Below are 20,142 nucleotides of genomic sequence, written 5' to 3'. Positions count from 1 at the left end.
TAATGTTATCCGTGTTATCCTTTTCATAGCTTGTACAGTCATATCTCGTCTTACGAACCTAATTGGTTCCAGGGGGAGGTTCGTAAGACGAAAGGTTCGTAAGACTAAACATTGTTTCCCATAGGAAACAATGTAAAGTCAATTAATCCGTGCAACCAAAAAAACCCCCCGCAAAAAACCGGCGTTCGGCGACTGCTGGGAAGCCGCGCGGCTATTTTAAAAGGTGACAGCCGGGCTGAGGGGCTTCCCAGCAACCTCCCAAACCCCGAACCCGGAAGTTTGGCAAAAGTTCGGGGTTCGGGAGGTTGCTGGGAAGCCCCCCAGGCCGGCTGTCACCTTTTAAAACAGCCGCGCGGCTTCCCAGCAGCTTCCCGAAGCCGAACGCCAAACCCGAACTTCCGCGTTCGGCGTTCGGCGACTGCTGGGAAGCCGCGCGGCTATTTTAAAAGGTGACAGCCGGGCTGGGGGGCTTCCCAGCAACCTCCCGAACCCCGAACCCGGAAGTTCGGCAAAAGTTCAGCGTTCGGGAGGTTGCTGGGAAGCCCCCCAGGCCGGCTGTCACCTTTTAAAACAGCCGCGCGGCTTCCCAGCTGTCTCCGAACACCAAACGCGAAAGTTCGGGTTTGGCGTTCGGCTTCGGGAGACAGCTGGGAAGCCGCGCGGCTGTTTTAAAAGGTCACAGCCGGGCTGGGGGGCTTCCCAGCACCCCCCCGAACCCCGAACTTTTGCCGAACTTCCGGGTTCGGGGTTCGGGGGGTGCTGGGAAGCCCCCCAGCCCGGCTGTGACCTTTTAAAACAGCCGTGCGGCTTCCCAGCTGTCTCCCAAAGCCGAACGCCAAACCCGAACATCCGCGTTCAGCGACAGCTGGGAAGCCGCACGGCTGTTTTAAAAGGTCACAGCCGGGCTGGGGGGCTTCCCAGCAATCTCCCGAACCGAACCCGGGATTCAGAAAATTTTTGCCTCTTCTTACGAACTTTTGTCGAGTTACGAACCAGCGTTCGGGAGGCTGCTGGGAAGCCCCGCCGCCCGGCTGTCACCTTTTAAAACAGCCGCGCGGCTTCCCAGCTGTCTCCCGAACGCCGGTTTGTAACTCGAAAAAAGTTCGTAAGAAGAGGCAAAAATTTTCTAAACCCCGGGTTCGTATCACGAGTTGTTCGTAAGACGAGGGGTTCGTATCTTGAGGTACCACTGTATTGGTTATGCTTTAATGGGTTGATTAGTCATAACTTTTTGATAAAGTTGTGTGAGTTTCCATTTTGTTACAAGATGTTATCTAGCTGTATATTTATTTCTTCTGGTATTCTGGCTTGCTGAAATGTGTTTGTTGAGTTTAAAACACAAAAAGGTTATTAAGGTAGAGGTTTCTCCGGTTCAGTTGTATTTGACTGTAGGAGGTGGTGCTCCATTTCTTTGCTGAGGGAACTAGCATTGTCCAAAGATATTTCTTTGGTCATGTGACCAGCATGACTATACACTGAGGCACATTGAACACCATTACCTTCTCATTAAAATGGTACCTATTTATCTACTTACATTTGCCTCATTTGAACTGCCAAATGGGCAGCAGCTGGGACAAGTAAGGAAAGCTCTCCTGTCACATGGCATTCTTGAACCTGGGCTGTCAAGTTTCTAGCTGACAAGCCCTGTGTCTTTAACCACTAAGGCATTATCCTCCCTAAGAGTTTATTACATATAACATATACACAAGAATCTGATCCACTGACAATCCAAACCAATAGGCAATTGATAAGGATCCAGAGTTCAAGGGGAGGGTCTGTATGGACTTGTGTTTCTTGTGGAGTATAGTGACAGTAAACGTATTATCTGTTTGACCTCACCCTCAGGTTCAGTCTGCTCCTCTATTACAGCACTCCCTCCTCCAACATGGCTTTCTTCCTTTTCTATGGACTCTTTGATGATGCTCTCCCTTCTTCCTCCTGCATAGTTCCCATGAAAATCTCCTTATCTACTTCTGAAATAATTAGTGAACTAGGTTGCAGTTGCTGGACAGAAATAGCATTAGAAAGTCTCCCATGCCTGAGAGTTGAAGGCCAGAAGTGGAAACCTTCTAGGGGGGGTAAGAGGACCCATGGTGGGGCAGTGGTTAAGAGTGTAATATTTTAGGCTGATTCTGCTGATTGCCAGGAACTCTATCTAATGGGCTTAAGGTTGACTCTGCTTTTCAATCTTCCAAAGTTGGTAAAATGAGGACCAAATTGTTCAGGGCAATATGGTGATGCTGTAAATCGCTTAGAAAGTGCTGTAAAACACAATGAAATGGCATATAAGTCTAAGTGCTATTGCTATTACTAATATTCCTGGATATATTCCATGTGATCTTGAAAGGGTATCATTGAAATCAATGTGTTAGAGAGAGTTTTTATAAGAACATTCTGCCAATGGAAATAATGATGGCCAGTTGTCTTGGCTATAGGTACAATAGTACCTTATATATTGTTGTAGCTGAATAAATCTTCTGACTGTTGAAGGCTGTGTGGTGGACTGAAGAGAGGCTAACTTAGACATTGAAGAGAAAGAACCACTCCTGAACTGGGTTCCACAGTCCAAACTGGCCAGACTTTGAGACCAGTTCCTGAATGACAGAGGGATCCCAAGACATATCCCTTGGCATAAAATTCAATGGAGACCCCCCCCCCCCCCAAACAGATGAAGTTCTTCTTGGTGTACATCTGGACCTACATACAGGAGTATGGTACAGAAATGGCTGGCTGGTGCATGACTATGGCATTAGAGGGGCACACGGCTGATTCGATGGTCAACTCTCCACAATAACTATGTCTCAGAGCTGAGAAACTTCAACCGCTTCATGACCATCCGCTTCATGACCATTTTTATGCTGTAAGCTGCCCTGAGTCCTTGGAGAGGGGCGGGATACAAATCCAATTAATAGTAGTAGTAGTAGCAGCAGCAGCAATAATAATAATAATAGTAATAATAATAATAATAATCCATAGAAAGCACTTCAAGAATTCCTTAGCCAACTGAAAAGCCAGAGATTGCATAAAAACCATCAGCCAGAGAGAGAGAGGAATGGGTAAGTACACCCAAGAGTTCCATTACCTGACCTGCTGGTTAACTGATTAGCCAAAAGAAATCATGATTAGCTGTTTCCAAGTTGGCCTGAGTGTCGAAGTCTATAATACCTGTGTCTCCAAGGGCATCCTTGCACCCTTCATCATTGGTACAGTCTAGCAGAAAAGTGGAGTTTCACCTGGTGCAATCTAAATATTGGCTAATTCATTGGTGGCAGAGATCCCTCCCCACCCACCCCAAAAAATGAGGTGCCAAAACCTCAGCAGAGCTCACACTGTTGGTCCACTGGCTGCTTCAGGTGCGGAAAAGAACGCCACAGAATTAACTGTTGTTTTCTACTTACCTGAACGGTAATTCTCAGATGGAGGCGGAGACACCAGTCAGCGGGTTGACCTTGTCTGTCAACCAATCAGGACTGAGCCCATACTATAAAAGCTTGTGGTCTGTCAATCTATTCACTTTTTCATGAAGGACGATGCATGGGCTCACAGTGTGGTCAACAGTCGTATATGATTGACAGACAATAAACAGCTAAGAAAGCGAAAACATATAGTACATGAAAAGACATGACCGTCTCCTCATTAAGAAGAAACAAGGTAAGGCAAGAAAGACACAATCATCCTAATGGAGAGAAACAAATTAAGGGGAAGGCCTGACTGGTGTCTTCATCTCCATCTGAGAATTACCATTCCGGTAAGGAGAAAACAATGGTTAATTCTCCAAAGAGGCAGAGACAGCAGTCAGTGAGACCTGCCAAAGCCTATGTCCCGCAGGGAGGGATCTCTAGGTAATTGAGTTAGTAGCAGGAATTACTTTCTGAAGGACCTTCCTACCAAAGGCAACATCAGAAGTGGCAAAGGTATCTATCTTATAATGTTTAATAAAGATGGTCAGTGAAGACCAGTTAGCTGCTCTGCAAACTTCCTCTAGAGAAACTTGTTTCGACCAGGCAGCCGAAGGAGCTGTGCTTCTGGTGGAATGAGCTGTGATACCCTAGGGACGAGGGGACAAGGACAGATCATAGGCCTTTGCAATGACAGCTCTGATCCACCTGCCTGTGATGATGGAAGAGACCTTCTTACCCATAGAGGCAGGAAATGAAAAGTGCCTCAGACCTCCTCCACCCTTCCGTGTGCTTCAGGTAAATGCATAGAGCATGCCTGACATCCAAGTTGTGCCACTTCCGTTCCAAGGGATGGACAGGTCGGGAACAAAAGGAGGGAAGAGATCTATGGTACCAGGAATTAACCTTGGGAAGAAAGGAGGGATCAAGCCTGAGTACTACTTTGTCTGGTAAGAAGAGGCATGGGTCCTTGCGAGTTGAGAACACTAACAATTTCCAAGATCCTCCTGGCCGAGGTAATGGCCACCAGGAAGGCCACCTTCTGAGTAAAGTGGTGGGTGGAACAATCCTGGAGCGGCTTGTAGGGGACTTAGTTAAGGAGTCCAGGACCTTGGTCAAGTTCCACATTGGAAAATGGTGGATTACTGGAGGGCTGCGTAGGGGGGTACCTCTCAAAAGTCTCTTAATTAGGGGGTGCTGGGACAAGGGAGAAAGGTCTGCACAAGCCAATACTAAAGACAAGGCTGCTACTTGATGTTTGAGGGTATTGGGAACCAAACCTTTGTCAAACCCCTCTGTGAGAAACCCCAGCATTTGATCCACCGTCAAGTCCGAACTCCCTTGCACCACTTACAAAAGGTGTGCCATGTAGAAGCGGAGATTCGCTAAGTAGAAGGTCTTCTGCTGTCAAGGATCAACTCCATTGCTCCTGGAGGCACCTGGCACTTTTCAAGGTGAGCCTTTCAAGTGCCAGGCGATCAGTTTCATCCAGAGAGGGTCTGGATGGGAGACTGACCTCTGGCTGAGTGCAGTGGGTGATATGGGAAGATGCCAAGGAGGGGAGGCAGATAGAACCGCAAGGTCTGCAAACAAGGCCCTGCGTGGCCAATACGGAGCCACCAGGACAAGCTCCACCCACTCCTCTATCAGCTTGCGAATCACCCTGGGGATCAGAGCTAGAGGAGGGAAGGTGTATAGGAGCCCCTCTGGCCATCGAAGGACACCTGTGCTCTCCGCCTCCTGACAGTAGAACTTCATGAAGAAGTGGGGCAATTGGTGGTGAAAAGATCCACTTGAGGCTTGCTGAAGCACCCACAGATCTGTCGGAAAATATTAGGGTGCAACTTCCACTTCTTTTGGTCTATTGTGGATCAGCTTAGCCAGTTCGCTTTCATGTTGTCCTCCCCGGCAATGTAGTCTGCTGAGATGGAGAGCAGGTGTTTCTCTGCCCAGGTGCAAAGGGCCCTGGCCTCCTCCATAAGAGCAGGTGATTGAGTACCACCCTGTCTATTGATATGAGCCTTGGCTGTGGTGTTGTCGATGGGGACTAAGATATGCTTCCTCACCGTCAGCCGGTTCAGCTCTTGGAGGGCCAGGTAGACTGCACGCAACTCCAGTATGTTGATGTGAAGGGAGACCTCCTGCTCTGACTATAGACCTTGGGCCACTATAGAGTGGATATAAGCTCCCCAACCCAAGAGACTGGCATCCATGGTCAGGACCAAGCGGGGTGGGTTGAGGAAACAGGAGCCCTGACTCAAGATTGCCGGTGACCAACAGACAAGAGAGTTTTTGGGGGGAGAAAACCCCCGACCCCCCTTTTGGAAGGTTAGGATGAACCACTGCAAATCCCTGTAGTGTAGGCATGCCCATGGAACAATATTGATGGCCGAAATGAATTTTCCCAGGAGCATAGAAAGTAGGTGTAATGGGACTCTGTGTTGACTCAGGATAGATGAATTTAAATCCAAAATACTAACCTGACGCTCCTGGGAAAGAAACACCCTAGACTCCACCAAGTCAATAATAGCTGCCAGGTGAGTGATGGAGAAGGAAGGGACAAGATGACTTTTTCCTCATTGATAGAGAACCCGTGGCTTTCTAAGATCTGTATTGTTACCTGGATATCATGGACAGCTTGAGTCCTGGAGGAAGCTAATACTAATATATCATCCAGGTAACAGTGAACATGCATGGGGAATGTCTGCAGGTTTGCCACCAAGGCTGCTAATACCTTAGTGAACACTCTGGGGGATGAAGATAGTCCGAAGGGAAGGGCACGATACTTATGATGGACGCCTCCATAGCAGAAACGAAGGTACTGCTGGAAATCAGAGTGAATGGGGATATAGAGATAGGCCTCCATTAAATCAATCGAAGCTAGGAGGTCGCCCTCCCGTATGCACACCAGGATGGACTGAAGTGAGTGAATCTTGAACCATCGGTATTGAATATGATGGTTCAATCTCTTAAGGTCAAGAATGGCTCTTCATCCCCGCCCCCAAAGACTTGGAGACCAAGAAAAGGATGGAATAAAATCCTGATCCATCCTCCGGATCCAGCACTGGCTGAACAGCACTAAGATGTAATAAATGGTCAATGGCCTCCTTTATGGGGAAGGTTGTTGAGAAGGTGGTGGCGTTCCAGCTCCAGCGGTCCTTGGAAGAAGACGATTATCTAGGCCCTCAACAGTCAGAATTCAGGCCCAGTTACAGCATGAAAACTGCTTTGGTCGCGCTGATGGATGATCTCTGGTGGGCCCGGGACAGGGGTTTATCCTCTGTCCTGGTGCTTCTTGACCTCTCAGCGGCTTTCGATACCATCGACCATGGTATCCTTCTACACTGGCTGGAGGGGTTGGAAGTGGGAGACACTGTTCTTCAGTGGTTCTCCTCCTACCTCTCCGTTCGGTCGCAGTCGGTGTTAGTGGGGGGGTCAGAGGTTGACCTCTAGGTTGCTCCCTTATGGGGTACCTCAGGGGTCGGTCTTCTCCCCCCTGCTATTTAATATCTACATGAAACCGCTGGGTGAGATCATCCAAGGGCATGGGGTGAGGTATCATCAGTATGCAGATGATACCAAGCTTTACATCTCCACCCCATGTCCAGTTAGCGAAGCAGTGGAAGTGATGTGCTGGTGCCAGGAGGCTGTTGCGGTCTGGATGGGTGTCAACAGACTCAAACTCAACCCTGATAAGACGGAGTGGCTGTGGGTTTTGCCTCCCAAGGACAATTCCATCTGTCCGTCCATCACCCTGGGGGGGGAGTCATTGCCCCCCTCAGAGTGGGTCCACAACTTGGGCGTCCTCCTCAATCCACACCTCACATTAGAGAAACATCTTTCGGCTGTGGCAAGGGTGGCGTTTGCCCAGGTTCGCCTAGTGCACCAGTTGCGGCCCTATCTGGATCGAGACTCACTACACACAGTCACAAATGCCCTCATCAACTCAAGGCTCGACTACTATAATGCTCTCTACATGGGACTACCTTTGAAAAGTATTTGGAAACTTCATATCATGCAGAATGCAGCTGCGAGAGCAATCATGGGCTTTCCCAAATATGGCCATTTAACACCAACACTCCACAGTCTGCATTGGTTGCCGATCAGTTTCCGGTGATAATTCAAAGTGTTGGTTATGACCTATAAAGCCCTTCATGGCACTGGACCAGATTATCTCTGGACCGCCTTCTGCTGCATGAATCCCAGCGACCAGTTAGGTCCCACAGAGTGGGTCTTCTTCGGGTCCTGTCAACTAAACAATGTCATTTGGCAGGCCCAGGGGAAGAGCCTTCTCTGTGGCGGCCCCGGCCCTCTGGAACCAACTCCCCCCGGAGATTAGAATTGCCCCCACCCTCCTCGCCTTTTGTAAGCTCCTTAAAACCCACCTCTGCCATCAGGCATGGGGAAAATAAGATATTCTTTCCCCCTCGGCCTTTACAATTTATGCATGGTATGTTTGTATGTATGTTTGGTTTTACAATAAGGGTTTTTTAATTGTTTTAGTATTGGATTGTTACATGCTGTTTTTATTACTGTTGTTAGCCGCCCCAAATCTACGGAGAGGGGCGGCATACAAATCCAATCAATCAATCAATCGATCAATCAATCAATCAATCAATGAGGCATTTCTTGGTCAGGTTTTTAGACATAGGATACCAGATAAAGAATGGCGGGGGAATGGAGAGAAATTCTAGGGAAAGCCAAATTTCACCGTCTCACTGATCCACAGGTCCTCCCATTGGTCCACAAAAAGAGACAAGTGACCACCAATGGGATCCACATCCAACGATGACTCAGTGTGGCAAATGAACAACCCCGTCCTCCTTGAAAGGACTGCTTGGACCCTCTACCTTGAAAGGAGCGGACCTGAAATGGCCTCTGCCTCCCCCCGTAGTAATTTTGTTGTCTGGGAGGCACAGGTAACTGGACTGGGGGATGAAACTGCCTCCTAGGAGGGGGGGCAGACCGAGTGTTACCTCTGGGTTCCGCCAAACAACATTGTTTCATCGACGGGACCCGGAGAAGGCCAACTCTGTGGGACTTAACTAGTCGCTGGGATTCGTGCGGCAGAAGGTGGTCCCGGAGATATTCTGGTCCGATGCCATGAAGGGCTTTATAGGTCATAACCAACACTTTGAATTGTGACCGGAAACCGATCAGCAACCAATGCAGACTGCGGAATGTTGGTGTGACATGGCATATTTAGGAAGGCCCATGATAGCTCTCGCAGCTGCACTCTGCACGATCTGAAATTTCCGAACACTTTTCAAAGGTAGCCCCATGTAGAGAGCATTACAGTAGTCGAACCTCGAGGTGATGAGGGCATGAGTGACTGTGAGCAGTGAGTCCCAGTCCAAATAGGGCCGCAACTGGTGCACCAGGCAGACCTGGGCAAACGCCCCCCTCACCACAGCTGAAAGATGTTTCTCTAATGTGAGCTGTGGATCGAGGAGGATGCCCAAGTTGCGGACCCTCTCTGAGGGGGTTAATGATTCCCCCCCCCCAGGATAATGGACGGACAAATGGGGTTGTCCTTGGGAGGCAAAACCCACAGCCATTCCATCTTATCAGGGTTGAGTTTGAGTCTGTTGACACCAACCCATAAGTTAGTATCTTATGTTTGTCTTTGTCCTCCATCAGTAACAGCTCTAGGGCTTCGCTTAATAGGTGTTGGGCGTCAAATGGAGACATGATGAACTTCCATTTATGCTTGGCATCAGCCTTCCAAGAACGCAGCCAAAGTAGACTGCGGGCTACGACTGATGTAACCATGGTACGGGAAGTAAACCTGGCCACTTGCAGGGAGGCATCCGCCATGAAGCGACTGGCTGCTAGCATCTTGGCTATATCCTGGTTAGATCTGGTATCTGCAGCTTGAATCCTTTTGTGGAAGTCCCATAACCAGGTTAAGTTATCTCTGGAAAAGAAGGAAGCCGAAGTGGCTGCTCTTACCACCCAGGCACCCATTTGATGATTTTTGACCAGGATCCTCCAGTCGTAACAGCTCTGCAGCATCACCAGGAAAGTTGGTGGGGATAGAAGAGCCATAATTGAAGCATCCACTGCTGGAGGGTTGAGCATGGGAGCTAGTTCTGGATCAACGTTAAAGAATTTCCTATCGTTGGCTGAGGAGAGAGCTCCTGCCGAAGGGGATTGCCACTACCCATGAACCACCTGGACAAAGAGGGGCGGACATGGGGTCACCTGAGCCTCTGGATAAGGAGAAAAGGGGATTGATATATGACCCAGGGGTGGCAGAAGAAGCTGCAACAGCAATGTTGGCAGCATTGTGAGCTTTAAATAGTAAGGAACGAAATAGGGCCGGATGGAACAGACCCACCATTGCCGGGGGTTCCAGGACAATGCCCTCATCATCGGAGAGCTCTATATCTGGACCCCCACCGTCCTCCTCAGGAGGGTTCCTGAATTCTGCCACATAGGTGGATTGAGGCTGATTTTGCCAAGTTTGGTTCTTAGATTGACCTATCAGGAGAGATGGAAAATTGGTTTGAAGATAAGAGGAAGCAGGAGCTTGGATTCCCCTCATCGGTTACATGCATTGTGCTACACTTTGGTTAACGGCTGCTAAGATAGTGATCTGTAAACTGTTGGGATCCTGAAAAAAAAAAGCATTCAAGGGAAAAGCCTGGATAGAAGACAGAAGGCAGAGAAGGAGGAAGAGAGGGAAGAGGAGGAGGCTGGAGGTAAAACAGTTAGGGAGGAGCCCCAATTATCAGTATCTGTCAGTCCTAAATTATTAGATCTCATCAGGGCTTTATCTGCTTGGTCAGCAGGTTGCAGGGGGGTATCCTCACTCGAGACTGCATGAGATTTTGAGGCCTGGTCACAGATTTTAGTTAAGGTCTTATGCAATCAAGTCCCAGATTTTTTTGAGGCCTTGTCAGCTTTAGGCCTACCCTCCTTTGCCTTTAATGCACGCTTTCTGAAATGAGCAAATGAATAGCCTAAGGCACTGCACCCTACAGAATGAGTGTCCCCTTCAGGAGCAGAGGGAGATAAAGAGGGAACCTCTAGGCATTGATCCATTGAGCTGGTGTTAGCCCTTGAGATAAAGGCCCAGACCAAATTCCTGGCTGAGGAAGGCTCTAATTACAAAATGGCCACCAGCAGTTAACGAATTGAAAATGGCGAGAGAGCCTTTCTGAGTACTTAACTCTAATCAGATAATATCTCCCTCTCCTATCATGCTGCTTTTCCTTTTTTAAAAAAAATTAAACAAACCAAGGACTAAGCCTAAAGGAAAAATTTAAAGAAAACTACCCCTGAATTAGAATGTGTGTTCAGCAATAAGTTCGGCAACTGCTAATTGAAAAGATAAGGGCCCAAGCTCCAATAGCGGTGAGAGCCTTCCAAGGCGAGCAAGAACCCTGCCGAGAGCACAGAAACCACAGCCAACAATGCTTAGAGGCAATTAAACTGCTTGAAAGCTGAGCTACTGCCAGAGCCAATCAGCTGGCAAGCAGCAAGTAAAAGCAATAAATTAAAGCCAAGTGCGGTTGAAAGAGACCAAACTGAGGTATCAGGAGGATTCCTGCTTCAGCGACTCCGTTCGCCGGGAGGAGAGGCTCTCAGGGAGGGGCTTGAGAGGTACGGAGGATGAGGAAGCCTCTGCCCGGCTTCGGCTCTATTAGACAAGGCAGTAGGGAGGAGTGACTGGCTGGCCTGAGGGGTGGGCGAGCATGGGGGGGGATGAACCTCCCCTCGCCCCTGGATAGCCCTCCCTGAGAGAGCAGTTAAGGGGAAAAAGAACGGGTTTTTCTTTTTTTAAAAGAATACCTGGGTACTGGCACTTGCAAGGTAGGGAGAGAGGAAGCAGAGAGCAATAGAAGTAGGATGAACCACACGTCCTGCACTGTTGAGGACAGCGAAAAAGTGGATGGATTGACAGACTACAAGCTTTTATATTATGGGCTCAGCCTGGATTGATTGACGGATGAGATCAAACCGTTAATTGCTGTCTCTGCCTCTCTGGAGAATTGCTGTCTGCCAAGTTGCACACTCAACTCAAAAGGCAACCCTAGGAGCTGCCAAAAAGCAGGCAAAGCTGCCTCAAAAATCTTGCACAATAGTTCTAAAAGAAGTGGATGAAGGACGTATTGGCTCATTTGGCAAAAGGGAAAATTTTCACCAATTTGTATTTGCAGGAGACATACTACCAAGTGAGAATTAAGAAAGGGAATGAATAGAAGACATACTTTAGTTGTTTCTTAGACTGTTTGATTGAGGGTCCTGCCTTTTGGACTGTAGGGCGCCCTGCTGTGTTCATGTAGCTAATAAATGTGGTGCTGCATAAGCACTTGTATAAAAAGATCTTAATCTATTTGGCTGATATTTTGATCTACCTCAAGACCATGGCAGAACATGTGAAACTGGTCAGGGCAGTGCTTAAGAAACAAGCTGCCCAGCTATAAGTAAAACCAAGTGTGAATTTCATCAGAATAAGATTGACTATCTGGGATACTGAATATCCCATGACGGCATAAAAATTAACTCAGAGAAAGTGCAAGCAAGTGGGTTTCTTCCCATATTAGAAAGCAGTTGTAGAGTTTCCTGGGATTTGCCTTCTAAAGACAAAAGGGGAGGAAAAATCTAACCCATGCTTGGTGTTCCTAACTTGGAGGCATTTCCTAGAAGTGGAGAAAACACATTTGAAATTTGGACTAAACATAAGAACCTGGAAGCCTTGAGAAACCCCCTGGAAATTATTGGTGATTATTCCACCATAATTTGCAAAAAGATTTGTTCCAAATCTGGCAATGTGATTTTCTAGATGTGTTTTCTCATTTTGTATCTCATAGTTGAAGTCTACCTATATGGCAATTACAAGTCTCTCTCATATTTTTAAGTGGGAGAACTTGCACAATTGGTGTCTGACTAAATATTTTCCCCACTGTACAAGTTATATTCCTTTAGACCAAAACAGATCCTTCAAGTTGAATGGTTTCATGACAGTGTTTAAACATATTTTAAAATGCAACACAACATATATTACTTGAAATTGCTCTGTTTACCTTTCTCTTCCGCCTTTCCTCATCATCAAGATGCTTTTCTTTCTCTTTCTCTGACTTCTTTTTCTTTTTCTTTTTCTTTTCCTTATGTCGCTCTCTCTCATGATCTGATCGGTCATCATAATAACTGGAATCATGTCCTGATCCTGAAAGTTCAGTCACTTCACTACCTCCAACTTTCAGCACCAGTTTCAATGGCTTTTCCAAAGGTTTGTCTGTATAATCTAATCAAAACAAGTAGCAGTAAGAAAACAACATAAAATTTATATATTTTTGCATGTCAGCAAATCTAAATGAATTCTTGCTATCTTCTCCAAAGATCTCGAGTAGATACTTCTGTCTGAACTAATCCTTGCAAAAAGATAATATATAGATATGAGGCAACAGTTCTATATTTCATTAACTAATCAAGCATCGAGACACCACTAAGTTCAGGTGATATATTTGTATTATTTTTTTTTTTGCATTGGCATCTTTCAGTCTCAAAAGATCATGGTATAACGTTCTGGATTCCCCAGATAATATTTGTATTATGGAAACCATTATTATACATATCATAATACAAATGTTTGAGGAAATATTGCATATCAAGAAGCTGTGTGCTAAGACCAACTCTCTACAGACAAAAAGAATACTTTTTTCGTAAACTGTATTTCAACTTAACAATTTTTGAAGAACACAATCAAACTTCCAGAACTCACAATACTATGTAATAGTTAAAATGTTGGACAAAGACTAAGAAGACCCAAATTCAAATTCCCTCTTAGCTATAGAAATTTATTGGATATTTTAGGCTAACTCTCTTCATCCAAAGTGTAAAATATTTTTGTGTTAAACATTTTTAGAAACAGATTTTATATGTAAACCAATATTGCCAATTTCGATATACCATTTTATTTTACAATTAATTTTTCTGCCACTTTCTAGTTTTTATGGGAATCAAATAAGGAACACATTATTATAGCATGTCATATTATAATCCTTGATTGTTAGTTCTACTGACATGGTGTTATTAGGAAACAGGAACAGAATGCTTGTTGTCAAATTAGATGGAATTTCTTATTCTATTGGTTCAATTGATTGTGTCTTTTATTAAAGATGTTTCATAATTCACTAATTTTCATTTTTAATTTTCATTTTCACTCAAATTGTTCAGGTGGTTCATCTTTGGGTTCCGTATTTTGATAGCTCAGTCTTCTTAGATGTGGGACTATGGTTTTCCATGCATACCCAAATTTACTCAAAACACCATTAAGTGGATGCCTCAAGCCTTCAAAAAATAGGTATTCTGAGCAACAGATTTGGAATTGAATTGAATTTCTGAATTTATTAGATTTGTATGCGAATATGAAATATGCTCAAGGATGTTTGTTGAAAGGCATCTCTCCAAAATGTTTGTCTAATCATATTATTTTTGAAGCTAATATGAACACCTATGAATTAGTGTTTTAAATCCTGTGAGCTCATTTGAATTTTCAATATTTTTGCATATATATTCTATATTTGTTCACATATTTGTTGAGGAAAATGATCCAATAGAATTTAGTATGATCAGCATGCCAATGATATTCAATCACACTCACCATTTTTCAATTCTTAACCAGCCAAACAAGGCATCTTCAACTCCATCTATGAAGACTAAATGGCTATGGTTTGTTGGGCATCATTAGAATCCAGGGAGATTCTATCTCTGATCTTAGATCTACAGTTTTCAACTCAAAAATGGTGTACAATTTGTGGGTCTTCTTGGACTCATAGCTTCTGCTCAATGAAGTAATAGTAACTAGGTCAAGAAGGCCTTAATACAGCTTGATATGGCTTCTGTTGTGTCAGTGGCATCTTTTCCTGAAGTTGCTAAAACATAGTCAGTATTTTGCTTCAAGAGCATTTGGAAGCTTCAATTGATCCAAAATGTAGTGAGACAGGCAGAGATGATGTTGCCTCTCATGTAACACCTCTGTTCTATGAACTGCACTACCGGTCTGCTTCTAAGTGAAATTTAAATTGTTGGTTATGGCCTACATATAAAAGCCTGCATGGCATAGGGTCTAGTTATAACTTATATTTGTAAGTTAAATAGTCTGAGTAAGAAACAAAAAAAATGGGAATAGAACACTGCTATCTGGAATTTCATTTATACAGTTTCCCCAAAATATGGCCTGCCCTTAAAATAAGTTCCAGTCTGTTTTTTTTACAAATACACCTAATATATGCTCCACTCACAAAATAAACCCACCCTGAAGATGGGTGTGCAGCATATGAGGCAGCCAACATGCACAAGCTGATAGTGCTTGGCAGCAGTTGCAGTCTGCATAGCACAGGTGTGTTGAGTACCTGTGCAAGCAGCAGATAGAACAACACATGGAGGGAAGTAGGCAATCTAGCCGTGCCATGCAGGGTGTAGGAAAGCCAAGTGGTGGTGGGCTGGAGAGGCGGCCAGCCATAGGAGCTCATCTTCGCATCCCTTTGTTTGCTTGCAGCCTGCGTGGCACATCAGGATCGTCTATCTTCTATGTGTCAGCATCACAGCCCCAGAGTGCGCTGACAAAGAGACCATCAGGCTGCAGCTGCTGCAGGACACCATTGGTTCCCTCGTACTTGCTGACTCTTTTGTATGTTCCCGGGTGGTGGGATGTCCAGCTGAGCTGATCACCCTGAAATTGTGTTTCCCCAAAAATAATTCCTAGCATTTATTTTGGGGCCCAAAGGAAAATAAGACTGGGATTTATTTTTGGGGAAACACAGTAGATGATGACTTGATCACTGAAAAAGACAAGAGACTTGTAGTTGACCACAATAAAGTCAAGAGAGCCTAGGAAATAATTATGAAGCCTAGATCAAAAATTTGATGAAGGGGAATCATTTACCATCATTTAAAAACTGCTAAGAACCAAATGAATTTTATTGTGCCCTGATATGTAAAATCAGAGCTCAAAGAGGATGCAATTTCTTTTTCACATGATTGTTCACTGGAGTTACAAATGAAGCTAGGTTTTTTTTAAATTTAGAGTAAATGATGATTCCCCGTTGACAGAGGTGCAGGTTCTGAGAAGGATAAGACATATCTAGAACAGCAGTGGCGTAAAACGAAGGATGATTCTGACTGGTCATGACTTACAGCTGATGTTAATGTCTACCCCATAGCAATAAGAATGGAGAAACAACATTATTTCTCCACCCTTATTGCATCCAGAGTCTTGCCCGGCAGTCCTGTTCTGGAACACCAAACCCTCCTGGGATCATAGAGAATAATTATAACCTGATAGACAAAGATGCTCAGATTCATTTCCAAGTTCATGTAAGATTCCTGGGGAAAGATCCCACCTGGTAAACAGTGTGGGAATAGTTTGATCCTGTTAGACCTGATGAAGTCATTGAGGTTATTAGTGGCCAGTCAGCTGGAAGGCAGGGTCCAGAAAAGTCTTTTCTGCTGTGACTCCATGACTTTGGAATATTTTACTCATTTCTCCGAAATGGTATACAGTCTCTTGTTGGGAAGAGGGTAGATGACATCCAAGGTTCCTTCTAAGACTATCATTCTGTGATCCCAAATGAGATCTGCTCCCACCCCACTGATCTTCTGCAAGGACCTGAAGATCTGGCTCTGGCAGCTGGCTTGAGGCCCCAATGGGGCAGCTCATGGTTAGATTAAGAGCTCAGTATCCTGCCTCCCTACCTCTGTATCCCACTCCCTCCCCCCATCTTTTAACTGTATTTTTTTTTCTCTGACTGTAGTGCTATTTATATTGTTTTCACAAATAATTATAAAAGTATGATTAAGGTGCAAGATTGAACTAAGAAATCAGACATTAACAGAAAATATTTATTTAGTTTAAATTTAGTTTAAATATCTAGGACCAGAAGAATTGTACATCCCAACATACTGAAGGAATTAAGTTTCATGAAACATTTTTGAGTAATCGTAGAGAATTAGATGAGAACAATTCTTCTTTGTACCATCAAATAGGGAAGAGTCCATTAAAGTCAGTTGGATATTGACTGCAGGAAAAATATTAATCAGATAAGAAAGAAGAAGAGAAAACATATACCAATTTTGATGGATTTCTTCAAAATGGAACTGCACTAGACAAAATATGAAAGGCTATACAAATAAAATTGATTAAATCAAGTTGGAAATAAATATCTCAATTCCTATTTTCATATTCATTAAATAACCTGATCAAAAATATAATTGCTAATTTGCAAATAATACAAACATGGGAAACTAACACTGCAATGCCTCTGCAAAAAAAAAGGGGGGGGGATAAAATCCATTCCTGCACCTCAAATATGCTATCAGGTTCAAGAGATGTGATAATTTCTATTTTACATTGGTCAGACAGCATCTAGAATGTTACACTTAATTCTGGACACTGATTTTTAGGAATAACACAAACCCAATGTGCAGAAGAGAGCAACAAAGATGATAAGAGCTTCAAAGGAAAAACAGTTGGATATGTTTAGCTTGGATCAGAGAAAATTGTGTGGTGATACAATAGCTGCCTTCAAAAGTTTGAAGAGCTGAAATGCACAAAGTGCACAATACAAGGTCAAGGCAGAATTGTGGTGCTTTTTCTTTACAAATGATTTTTGAGGTAGGATTAGCTAACATATTTGTAAGAGTTTGATCTGGTGACACCTGATGAAGTGGACAGGCCATTGGAGCTGTGAGTTCTGCCACCTGTTTACTGGATCCGTGTCCCTCCTGGCTGGTTTCGGCCAGCAGGGAGGTGACACAGAGCTGGGTCCAGGAGATTGTCAATGCTTCTTTGGGGAGGGGGTCCTTCCCGGATCCCTACAAGGAGGCACTTGTGCGCCCCCTCCTCAAGAAGCCTTCCCTGGACCCAGCCATTCTCAACAACTATCGACCAGTCTCCAATCTTCCCTTTATGGGGAAGGTTGTTGAGAAGGTGGTGGCGCTCCAGCTCCAGCGGTCCTTGGAAGAAGCCGATTATCTAAGCCATCAGCAGTCAGGATTCAGGCCCGGCTACAGCACGGAAACTGCTTTGGTCGCGCTGATGGATGATCTCTGGCGGGCCCGGGACAGGGGTTTATCCTCTGTCCTGGTGCTTCTTGACCTCTCAGCGGCTTTCGACACCATCGACCATGGTATCCTTCTGCGCCAGCCGGAGGGGTTGGGAGTGGGAGGCACTGTTCTTCAGTGGTTCTCCTCCTACCTCTCCGGTCGGTCACAGTCAGTGTTAGTGGGGGGGTCAGAGGTCGACCTCTAGGTTACTCCCTTGTGGGGTGCCTCAGGGGTCGGTCCTCTCCCCCCTACTATTTAATATCTACACGAAACCGCTGGGTGAGATCATCCAAGGGCATGGGGTGAGGTATCATCAGTATGCAGATGATACCCAGCTTTACATCTCCACCCCTTGTCCAGTCAATGAAGCAGTGGAAGTGATGTGCCGGTGCCTGGAGGCTGTTGGGGTCTGGATGGGTGTCAACAGACTCAAACTCAACCCTGATAAGACGGAGTGGCTGTGGGTTTTGCCTCCCAAGGACAATTCCATCTGTCCGTCCATTACCCTGGGGGGGAGGGGGGAATCACTAACCCCCTCAGAGAGGGTCCGCAACTTGGGCATATCTCCTCGATCCACAGCTCACATTAGAGAAACATCTTTCAGCTGTGGCGAGGGGGGCGTTTGCCCAGGTTCGTCTGGTGCACCAGTTGCGGCCCTATTTGGACCGGGAGTCACTGCTCACAGTCACTCATGCCCTCATCACCTCGAGGCTCGACTACTGTAATGCTCTCTACATGGGGCTACCTTTGAAAAGTATTCGGAAACTTCAGATCGTGCAGAATGCAGCTGCGAGAGCTATCATGGGCTTTCCTAAATATGCCTATGTCACACCAACACTCCGCAGTCTGCATTGGTTGCCAATCAGTTTCCGGTCACAATTCAAAGTGTTGGTTATGACCTATAAAGCCCTTCATGGCACCGGACCAGAATATCTCCGGGACCGCCTTCTGCCGCACGAATCCCAGCGACCAGTTAGGTCCCACAGAGTTGGCCTTCTCCGGGTCCCGTCAACTAAACAATGTCGTTTGGCGGGACCCAGGGGAAGCGCCTTCTCTGTGGCGGCCCCGACCCTTTGGAACCAACTCCCCCCAGATATCAGAGTTGCCCCCAGCCTCCTAGCCTTTCGTAAGCTCCTTAAAACCCACCTCTGTCATCAGGCATGGGGGAATTGATACTTTCCCTCCCCCTAGGCTTATAAAAATTTATGCATGGTATGCTAGTATGTATGATTGGTTTCTAAATTGGGGTTTTAAATTAACTTAAATATTAGATTTGTTTACATTGTATTATTATTGCTGTGAGCCGCCCCGAGTCTGCAGAGAGGGGCGGCATACAAATCTGATTAATAAATAAATAATAAATAAATAAGTTGTCCAAAGTTGACAGTGAACTTGGGGGATCAAATGGATCCTAGTAATTTTTTCTTCATTTAAGCCTAAAGCTCTCTAATTTATATCATAGCAAACTCTGACCTTATTACTTCATAAATTGAGTCTCTTCATACATTTTATCCTCATACAACGTAACAGGTGCCTGCACAAATGAAAGCTATGATAGGTACACACACTGACAGGATTTGTTAATATTGAAATAACATTAGATGGTCTCATGTTACAATGCCATCTAATTTTAGAGCTGCGCCAATCATATAAATTACAGATACAGTGATCTCTCGGTTAGCGTGGGGGTTACGTTCCAAGACCTCCCGCGCTAACCGATTTCCGCGTTATATTGGATGCGGAAGTAAAACTACCATCTGCGCATGTGCGCCATTTTTTTCATGGCCGCACATGCGCAGATGGTGGAGTTTGCGTGTGGGCGGCGGGGAAGACCAAGGGAAGATTCCTTCAGCCGCCCAACAGCTGATCTGCTCCGCAGCGCGGAAGCAGCGAGGAGCCGAAGATGGGGTAAAGGCAAAGGGGAAACCCCATCTTCGGCTCCTCGCTGCTGCCGCGCTGCGGAGCGGATCAGGTGTTGGGCGGCTGAAGGAACCTTCCCTTGGTCTTCCCGCTTGCCACTTGCCAGTCCACACACGCCCCCCTGGATGAGCCGGCCACAGGGGCGAGGGGTGGGGATGAAGGGGCAGGACTTCCCGGGCGGAAGGCATGCTCGGCTCTGCCGCTCCAGCCGCTTTCGGCCGAGCCTCCCCGGCCAAGCAGCCAGGGAAGTCGAGCCAGGCGTGGCGGCGGCAGCGCTGCTTCTCCGGTCGCCCGGTCCTCTCCTGCCTCCTGCGCCGATGTTCCCCGCTGCGACGGAAGGCAGTCGCTTGGCTAGGGAGGCTCGGCCGAAAGCGGCTGGAGCGGCAGAGCCGAGCACGCCTTCCGCCCGGGAAGTCCTGCCCCTTCATCCCCACCCCTCGCCCCTGTGGTCGGCGGGGATGAAAGGGCAGGACTCCCTGGGTGGAAGGCGTGCTCGGCTCTGCCGCTCCAGCCGCTTTCGGCCGAGCCTCCCTAGCCAAGCGACTGCCTTCCGTCGCAGCGGGGAACATCGGCGCAGGAGGCAGGAGAGGACCGGGCGACCGGAGAAGCAGCGCTGCCGCCGCCACGCCTGGCTCAACTTCCCTGGCTGCTTGGCCGGGGAGGCTCGGCCGAAAGCGGCTGGAGCGGCAGAGCCGAGCACGCCTTCCACCCAGGGAGTCCTGCCCTTTCATCCCCGCCGACCACAGGGGCGAGGGGTGGGGATGAAGGG

At 46.4% G+C, this 20,142-nt stretch overlaps 1 protein-coding gene across 4 annotated transcripts in view; it reads right to left on the bottom strand.

Moving 5' to 3' along the window:
• BRD9 (bromodomain containing 9) overlaps positions 1-20,142 on the bottom strand; it is a 99,620-nt gene that overhangs the window by 77,990 nt on the left and 1,488 nt on the right. For all 4 annotated transcript variants that reach the window (XM_070729729.1, XM_070729732.1, XM_070729731.1 and 1 more), the window contains exon 2: positions 12,431-12,651. In XM_070729729.1, the coding sequence (XP_070585830.1) occupies positions 12,431-12,651 (221 nt within the window). The remainder of the gene's footprint in view (positions 1-12,430; positions 12,652-20,142) is intronic.

This window comes from Erythrolamprus reginae, chromosome Z, assembly GCF_031021105.1.
Source record: "Erythrolamprus reginae isolate rEryReg1 chromosome Z, rEryReg1.hap1, whole genome shotgun sequence".
Classification (NCBI taxonomy): domain Eukaryota; kingdom Metazoa; phylum Chordata; class Lepidosauria; order Squamata; family Dipsadidae; genus Erythrolamprus; species Erythrolamprus reginae.
The sequence above is the reverse complement of the archived record's forward strand: the minus strand, read 5'-3'. Positions and strand labels throughout refer to the sequence as shown.